We start from the raw sequence: 9,710 nt of genomic DNA, 5'->3' as shown, positions 1-9,710 counted from the left end.
ATTCTGCTGCACTGGCCCTGGCCGAAGGCCCTGGGCCAGGCTCACAGCCGGGCTCCATCACCCACACTTGTACCAGTGTTTTACATAAAACCCGTTTCTCAGGGTGTTTTTTCATTTTTCCATGTAAGGTTGCAATGTGAAGGACAGCTGGTCTCAGACCAGCCTGAAAATGCAGTTTTTCCCCTGTTGTCACACAGGAATATAAAGTAACACTCATTTTAGATCCCAGACTCTTGTCAGCCTTATTACCTTCTACTCCAGACGTAATTACAGCCATCTCTGACTTTTGTGGCCTGACCTATTTAGGAGCAACTCTGTTTATGGGGAGGCTGCCGAGGGCTTTTCCTGGACCTGTTTAATGTGTGTGAGGGCGCTGTGTCTCAAGTGATGAGATCAGTACGAAAAATTACCTTCACTGCGGGTCACTGCAATTATGCATGCATTATTCATGACATGGAGATGAAGCAGTAATGCATTTACAGATATTTAATCTCATCTGCACACTGGGGTGATGAATATGCGAAATGGCTGCAGGGTGAATTGCAGGTTCGTTATCTCCCGTCTGTCTTTATGATCCTTTGAATTTGTTTTCGGCACGTGATACCATGAGTTGCTGAAATGATGACTAACAGAATGGATTTAAACTGCGTGGCATAATTTAAAGCTTTTGAAATTCATATGGCCAAATGTCAGCAAGAAAGGCCTTTGGCTGCAGTATAATATGAAAAAGTGGGTAATTAGCTAAGGGCATACTCACTCAGGCTTGCAGCGATCGTCCTCAGACTGTTGTATCAATATTATGCTGTGAGCTGTCATACTGCAGTACTTGGAACTAATTAGGATGTGTATATGGTAATAGGTTGACAGCTTGAACATCTTTAAGCCAGTTATTTTGATACCTTTTACCAAGGAAAAAAGCTGCTTCTGAAGCTGTAAGTCACTATATAATTATTTGGACTTACTTCCATTAAGTCTCCAATATTTCTGAATACACACCCACACACACCATTTTGGAGCCTTTTGTGTGTGTGTCTTATTTTTCTTCAGTCAGTATTGGAGGCTGAAGCTGGTAAGGTTTTCTCAGTGTGGACATGCAGTTTCCCTCACTTGCTGTCTCACTCTGTAGCCCTGTCAGAGTGATGCATGTTCCTCAGGGGTGAGGAGTGAGTAGACTGTACCACACTGGCACAGGAAGTTCTGCAAGACTGCAGCCGGTTGTCCAGCCACACCGCTGTGCTCCTCGTGTGTGTGCACCTGCCTCCCGGTGTGTGCCTGTCTGTAGGTGTATGAAAGGAGAAGACAATTATACTGCAGTTATATTGCTATTATCACAATATATTAAAAAACACTATATTGTATTATATACACCTGATGATATATTAAAATCCCTGAACTTGTTGGTAAAGGTTAACCTGCATTATTTAAAGTTATTCATATTTGTTGGGCGAAATGTGGTTAATTAGGAAACAATAGTCAGGATACTCATAGCTCAAGGAAAAAAAAAAAAAAAGAAAAAGTTAAACTGTTAAACAGTAGAATAAATCCTTGAGAAACAACACTGTAACTGCATTCTCTCTCTCTCGCTCTCTCTGCAGCAACAGGAGCAGGACCCTACCAACCTCTACATCTCCAATCTGCCGCTAAGCATGGATGAGCAGGAGCTGGAGGGCATGCTGAAGCCCTTCAGTCAGGTCATCTCCACACGCATCCTGCGTGATGCCAACGGCACCAGCAGAGGGGTGGGCTTTGCCAGGTACGACCAGAGGACTCCCTCCAGTGAGGGGAAAAAACCCTCTGAAAGAAAGCCACACTACACAAATATCATCTGGAATGGTGCGTCAGTGTTTGATGTATGACATTTCTGATAGGATGGAATCAACAGAGAAGTGCGAGGCCGTCATTCAGCATTTCAATGGCAAATACATCAAGACTCCGCCTGGAGTGGCAGGTATATGACACGGTTCTCTTGAGAACCCTTTAGAATTCTCCACATTTGCAAATGAACAGCTCCTAAAATGTAATCGGATCCTAAGTCATAATGCATAAAGAAAGTCTAATATAACAAACATTTTTAATTGAATAAAACATTCAAGGTCATTAATGGAAAAAGCATGTGAATCTTATTAAGAATGATATTCTTATAAATATCAGTTCAGGTGAGGATTTCACTTTTCCTGCCATAGGAAAACACAAACTTTGAGTAGCAAAATAAATTTTGGTTACTTGCTCTCCACAGCAGAATTATGTTCAAGTACGGTATGCTATAGTCAAAATGGATATTAGTGGCCTCAGAAAAGAAGATGAATCCCATAAGAAAACGTATTACTAAAGTATTAGTTTAAATTAGTACTAATCCTATAAAAGTATTACTAAACAGTTGAGCCTACTGTAGTCAAGCAGAGAATTCAGCATTGATACTCTTCCTAAGTATGACAATTATACAACGAGTGCAAGGGGATGAATCTTCGATCACACCATAAAGAACCATCACGTCATGAATCTTCCATCACACCGTGAAGAACCATCACGTCATGAATCTTCCATCACACCGTGAAGAACCATCACGTCATGAAACTTCCACCACACCGTGAAGAACCATCACGTCATGAAACTTCCATCACACCGTGAAGAACCATCACGTCATGAAACTTCCATCACACCGTGAAGAACCATCACGTCATGAAACTTCCATCACACTGTGAAGAACCATCACGTCATGAAACTTCCATCACGTCATGAAACTTCCATCACGTCATGAAACTTCCATCACAACGTGAAGAACCATCATGTCATGAATCTTCCATCACACCGTGAAGAACCATCACGTCATGAAACTTCCATCACACCGTGAAGAACCATCACGTCATGAACTTCCATCACACTGTGAAGAACCATCACGTCATGAAACTTCCATCACGTCATGAAACTTCCATCACGTCATGAAACTTCCATCACAACGTGAAGAACCATCATGTCATGAATCTTCCATCACACCGTGAAGAACCATCACGTCATGAATCTTCCATCACACCATGAAGAACCATCACGTCATGAATCTTCCATCACACCATGAAGAACCATCACGTCATGAATCTTCCATCACACCATGAAGAACCATCACGTCATGAATCGTTCATCACATCATAAAGAACCATCACGTCATGAATCGTTCATCACATCATAAAGAACCATCACGTCATGAATCGTTCATCACATCATAAAGAACCATCACGTCATGAATCGTTCATCACATCATAAAGAACCATCACGTCATGAATCGTTCATCACATCATAAAGAACCATCACGTCATGAATCGTTCATCACATCATAAAGAACCATCACGTCATGAATCGTTCATCACATCATAAAGAACCCTGGTGTGACAGGGTTGCACTTCTTTCTTCTAGTTTATAATGTTTAATGTTTGAGTGTACCATAAGGGAGATGAGTGATGTTCATAAATGATTTAAAATACAAAAGAGGCTTGGTCATGGAACATGATGGTACTCTAATATACAGGATTAAATCAAGCAGAAGAAAAGTAGTAAAAAATATAACCTCTATTTTAAAGAAACTGCTTTGCTGTGATCTGGAACAAGTCATTCAAAGAAGACATCCAAAGAGCATGAACAGAATGTAATGTATAGACAAATTGACATTATATAACAACTCTTGGCCTGCTTACACAATAATATAATATTATATTTCTTAGATTTTAGAATTTTAACATTATATTTTCTCTCTCTCGAGTGTTTCTTGTAACAGGTCCCCCATTGGAAAATCAAAACGTAGGAACTAAAATATCAGAGTGATGATGCTAAACTACTCAGAAATTGTCTAACAAATTAACTAAGAATATATATCCCTTTATATTACAGATAACACCATGCCTGAAGTGATCAACAAAAAATTTACAAATAAACAATTTAAATTCAAATGAACAAAAAAGTAAAGTCACTGTTCATTCTTCTTTTTTAATTACCAAAGTTTTGGAATTTTGCAGGCTGTTTACTGTTCACTGTTTGTTGTAGAAAGAGGTGCAGGAATAGCCAGAGAAGGGGCTGTATCTGGGACACATGGGCAGGATGAGAATGAACCTGAGTAGGACTACATACATCATGCATGCTGCACAACAGTCTTAGAAGAAGGCATGTATATAGAGGTTTGCGGGCAAAAAGGGCTGATAATGTAGTATGGGTAGCATATGCTGGCATCAGCTGAGATTGCAGGTTATGGACTGTTTACTGGCAAACTTGAGTTCCTTTGTGGGCTTTGAGGTGACTGCATTGTACCAGAATGCCTGTCCTTGGGATCAGTGATCTTATAAGTGTTTTATAAGATTATAAGGCTGCTATCCTTCTCCTTCTCCATCTTTGTTCATCTGTATGACAACAGGCACCATCCCTCTGTGTGCCAGTTTGTTCATTCCTTGTGCTGGGTCATCGAACAATACCAGATCTCCTGCTTTGAGAGCATGAAGGACAACCTTTTGGCCATATTGGAGCTTCTAATGCTAGTTGGCCATCACAGAGTTCTGAGCAGCTGCTGGGCCCGTGATAAGGGCCCGTGATCAGCATGTGGTGATGTAATTTGCATATGCTGCAGGTGTTCCAAGGGTAGATGTCAATATTCAACAAGAGACCAACTGGCAGGTGTGGCTCACTCCTGTGAGCTAGAAAGAAGCAAGAAAAAACACTGGGTTTGAATGGATGCTGGAGTTATAAGTATGTTCAGTTCCACCACTACTCTGAGATATGTACTTAACGCTAGCTACTATCCTTCTGCGTCCTATACAGTTTACATTTACAGCATTTAGCAGACTCTCTTATCCAGAGCGACTTATAAAAGTGCTTTGTCATTTACTCAAACAGCCTACATCCTAGCCAGTACAGCAGGATAGAGTCCAATATACAAATGATCTAGAATACTGTACAAACAAAGGGATCAATGCTGATGCCTAGAAGTACAAATACATAAGGTCTATCTTAAACAGTAATAAGTGCAAGAAACAATAAGCGCTAAAGTTTGTTAAACAACATCAGTGTAATAAACAATACCCTACAATAAGTACTAATTTAGTACTAATAAAGTACTAATTTCAATATGGGAGCAGGGTCAGTTGTCATTTAAATATTCCACGAATAGATGGGTCTTCAGTTTCTCACCCCTACAATGGGCACTGTACAGTGAAGTGCAGGTTTTCTGTTCTTTGCAGGCGACACAGCTGTTTCTTCAAATTCGACTCAAACTACCTGCCCTGGTCAGTGTGAATTGATTTCGGAATGCCAAGGTGCCAAAGGTATTCATCAAAAATATGCTGTTTTATTGTAGTTGCACATCTTTCACAAGCAAGAGATTAGCATAGCATGTGACCAATACCAGTTTAGCTTATATGTAATGGGCAGATCTGTGATATTGGCTGCAATTCTTTGAAATGACCAAGTAGCATGGATTTTCCTGATGGATAGTGTGCTCAAGCACAAAGCTCACATACTGATCGCACTCCCTGAGACATCTGTCCCATGGAGAGGTAATACAAGGTGGACAGTAAGCAGGCTTCTCCAAAGCAACAAAGTGGGTTTGGAAGAGAGTGTCACAATGTGCAGGGTATCTGGAAACAAGGCAACTCTGGAGCATCCTCTGCATGCTCCCACTTGCATGATAGGGAAAGATGCTTAGATTGGAGAACTAGATCCAAACCCGCAACAATGAGCCTAAATCATGCCATGGCAATGGCAGGCTCACCATAAATGTTTCAATTAAAAGCCATGTGATTTCAGCTGTACAGCTCTCCAGTAGCTCTTTAGATATTCCAGGCCTTGTATTCACAAAAGTTTGAAAATGAAGCAACATTTCCTGAAACACATCACTGAAGCCTTGCAACACTTTACTCATAATTCTATTCTACTGATGACAGTAAAGACAGCCAGTAAACTAGAGCATCACCACATAGTGCCTAGTGGCTTTAGCAGCATGTTCCAGTCTAGCTTTCCACAGACAACTTTCTTTGTCATTACCATCCACAGGAAAATGGAGGGAGTCCAGCTTTGTAGTGCATGACCCTTGTAGCATTAGTTTGGTCACTGAAAGAGTTTGCGTTATTCACGGCAGCCTCATTAACTGGATTAAAATCCATGGGAGAATCATCTATTGCATAAAAATCTGACACATTGCCCAGCTAACTGGTTTAATACTGCCCAATTTATTTATAATGTGTGGAATTTTCCACAAACGTCATAGTGGTGAATAAATGCAGCTGTCAGTCCACTGGTACACCCACACAGTATCTTTGTAACGTTGAGGAATAACCACAATTGTAATTATGTCATGTTGGTATGAAAGATTGAAAAATCAACACAGGATGAAAAAATAGACTTGCTGCCACCAGCCTTAATCATAGTTTTGGCATATAATTCACTGTTTCATTGTCTTCTGAGGTGTGGAGGGGGCGGGGAAATATTCTGGTTAACAGCCCCCCCTCCCCCCACCCCTTTGGAAAATCAATATGTAGGAACAAAAAATTGTGTATATATACAGCTCTGGAAAAAAAAAATGAGACCACTACAAAATTATCAGTTTCTCTAGTTTTACAATTGATGGGTATGTGTTTGACCAGGCTGAGCAGTTTTGTTTTATTCTATAAACTACTGGCAACATTTCTTCCAAATTCCAAATAAAAATATTGTATTTTAGATTTAGTTTTTTTTTTTTTAATGAAAAATGACTAATGGTCAAATAACAAAACAGTTACAGAAATTTCAGACCACGAATAATGCAAAGAAAACAAGCTCATATTCATTTCTAAACAACACAGTACTAATATTTCAACTTAGGATGAGTCAAGAAATCAATATTTGGTAGAATAACCCTGATTTTAATCATAGCTTTCATGTGTCTTGGCATGCTTTCCACCAGTCTTTCACATTGCTGTTGGGTAACTTTACGCCACTCCTGGAACAGAAATTCCAGGAGCTTGGCTTTGTTTCATGGCTTGTGACCATCCATCTTACTCTTGATCACATTCCAGAGGTTTTCAATGGGGTTCAGGTCTGGAAATTGGGCTGGCCATGATAGGGTCTTGATCTGGGGGTCCCTCATCCACACCTGACCTGGCTGTGTGGACATGGAGCAGTGTCCTGTTGAAAAAAAAACAATCATCAGAGTTGGGGAAAATTGTCAGAGCAGAAGAAGCAAGGTTTCTTCCAGCACAGTTTTGTAAGGGGCTGATTCATGTGTCCTTCACAAAGACAAATCTGCCCAATTCCAGCCTTACTGAAAACCACAGATCATCACCGATCCCTGCACCAAATTTCACAGTGGGTGCGAGACACTCTGGCTTGTAGGCCTCTCCAGGTCTCCGTCTAACCATTACACGACCAGGTGTTGGACAAAGCTGAAAATTGCACTCATAAAAGATGATGACCTTACTCCACTCCTCTACGGTCCAATCCTCATGGCCTTTCGCAAACTTCAGTTTGGCTCCTTTTTGCTTCACATTGATGAAGGGCTTTTTTTTCTAGCTTTGCATGACTTCAGCCCTGCCTTTCATCTTACGGCTGTTAAGTGACATTCGAATGAGGTGGTGATCATCATGGTCGGTAGATGCGTTTGCTGCTTGACCTTGTTCTTATGAACCACAGTTTTTGAAATTTTCAAGATGGAAGCAACCTGACGATCACTGTATCCCTCTGCCAGTAAAGCTACAATTGAACCCTTCTTTTCCTGATAAGAACCTTCCTTTTCAACTCTTTTGGCATGGTCTGTAGCTGTATTTTGACTACACTTACTTTTTGGGAAGTCCTAGCACTGCTTTTCCAATCCAGCTCATTCTATATCAAGAGAATAGTGATGAGAGTAAAAGTGGTTTTTATACTGCTGCTCATTAGAATAGGATTTTGTTAAGGTGATTACATATTCAGCATCTCATTAAGTAGAATTAGGTGTGTCTGTGAACGAATTCAATAAAGACTCGAATGGAATGGCTGCTGTAGATGTGGAGTGGAGTGGTCCAAAAAATTGGAGTGGTCTCTTATTTTTTTACGGAGCTCTGTGTGTGTGTGTGTGTGTGTGTGTATTTATATATATATATATATATATATATATATATATATATATATATATATATAAAAATCTCCTACCTTTTATGGTCAGTAGAAACTCCACTAGTTAAACAATAGAAGGGTTCACATATTTTTCCATTTGTTGCCTTGATGCTTTAAACTAATTTGTTCAGTGAAGTTATGACACTTTCAAATGGTTAATAGACTCTTTATTCATTGTTATGACTTTTAAAAGCAGAAATGCAGATTAAGCATCTACGGACTTTTTCCCAAAAATTAAATACTGAATGTTTTTCACTCCTTATTTTTCATAGTTTTAGAGAATGCTCTTACTAAAAATGGTCCCTTGGATCTTTGCCTACAGTGCCTACAGAACCGCTGCTGTGCAAATTTGCTGATGGGGGCCAGAAGAAGCGGCAGAATCAGGGCAAATATCTTCACAATGGCCGACTGTGGACAAGAGATGGGGAGATGGTGAGGCCTTTTCGAAGGAAGTGTGCTTTTCACCCTTGTTCTTCAAGAAAAAACATGGTCTCTATAGTGGCAATTACACCAGTGTTCCACTAACAGAACTCTTCGTGCTGGCTTTCCGTCATTACAGGGTGGAGTGACACTGACTTATGACCCCACTCCTGCTCTACAGAACGGGTGAGCTTGGAGTTCATCAGCTAAAAATGTTGATATTGCTTTTGCATTGTTTGAGAGACGGTGTTATACTCTTGAGTGTCTCACCCTGCTGCAGGTTCTACTCTTCACCCTACTGCATCACCCCCAACAGAATGATCACACAAACCTCCATCTCTCCGTACATGCATTCTCCCGTATCAGCATACCAGGTCAGAGCTGTCTCCACACCATGCTCTGTCTCCCAGTAATGTTCACTGTACTCAATTGCTCCACCCGTATGTGTATCAAAGCAGAGAGGCGGCCCTCACAAACACCACTATCTTTGACTGCCCTGCATGCATTTATCTGATCTGCGCTGAATTAATAATAAACACACTCTTTCCTGTACTGCAGGTACACAACCCATCTTGGGTACATCATCAGTCGTACCTCATGCAGCCAACGGTAAGTTATTTAATTACAGCAGCACCTCTATCAGTATTAGTACTGTATGGTTCCCATCTGTCTTACACTCTCTCTCTCTCTCTCTCTTTTTTTTGAACTGAGCACAGGGTACAGTTTTAACACCCACAATGGATCACACCCTGTCCATTCAGCCTGCAGCAATGATGGGGCCTCTCACCCAACAGCTCAGTCATCTGTCCCGGGTAGCACTGGCACGGTGGGTCCCGTTGCAGAGGCACAAGCACACAGTGTCTCATGGAAAACATGGAATATTTGCAGTAACAATACAATTACTGTTCTGATCCCTCTGTGTTTTCAGTATATACCTGCTAACACAGCTATGCAGGGGTCTTACATTACCCCAGTACACCCAAGTGCCTCCTGCAGGTGTCTCCGTTGAGGTAAAGCAAAAATAATCCAGCATGAAAAGTGAGAAGTGATTTCAAAACAGATTTCTTGCTCACAGAATAACACTCTCACCTCATGAAACCACAGGAGAGCAGCGTCCAGCAGCAGCAGGTTGCCATAGAGACGCCCCAGAGGAGCATGCAGCGTACTCCTACCAGCATGGCAAGTGA

The 9,710-nt window shown here is 40.9% G+C and overlaps 1 protein-coding gene across 1 annotated transcript in view; it reads left to right on the top strand.

Annotated features, from left to right (window-relative positions):
• rbms2b (RNA binding motif, single stranded interacting protein 2b) overlaps positions 1 to 9,710 on the top strand; it is a 20,308-nt gene extending 10,598 nt beyond the window's left edge. The window contains 12 exon segments of the mRNA XM_035521684.1: positions 1,596 to 1,753; positions 1,869 to 1,948; positions 8,426 to 8,535; positions 8,663 to 8,709; positions 8,804 to 8,897; positions 9,082 to 9,132; positions 9,240 to 9,330; positions 9,333 to 9,349; positions 9,452 to 9,490; positions 9,492 to 9,533; positions 9,628 to 9,663; positions 9,666 to 9,710. Coding sequence (XP_035377577.1) covers positions 1,596 to 1,753; positions 1,869 to 1,948; positions 8,426 to 8,535; positions 8,663 to 8,709; positions 8,804 to 8,897; positions 9,082 to 9,132; positions 9,240 to 9,330; positions 9,333 to 9,349; positions 9,452 to 9,490; positions 9,492 to 9,533; positions 9,628 to 9,663; positions 9,666 to 9,710 — 810 coding nt within the window.

The sequence above is a fragment of the Electrophorus electricus genome, chromosome 22 (genome assembly GCF_013358815.1).
Source record: "Electrophorus electricus isolate fEleEle1 chromosome 22, fEleEle1.pri, whole genome shotgun sequence".
NCBI lineage: Eukaryota > Metazoa > Chordata > Actinopteri > Gymnotiformes > Gymnotidae > Electrophorus > Electrophorus electricus.
This window is presented reverse-complemented; position numbering and strand designations above follow the sequence as displayed.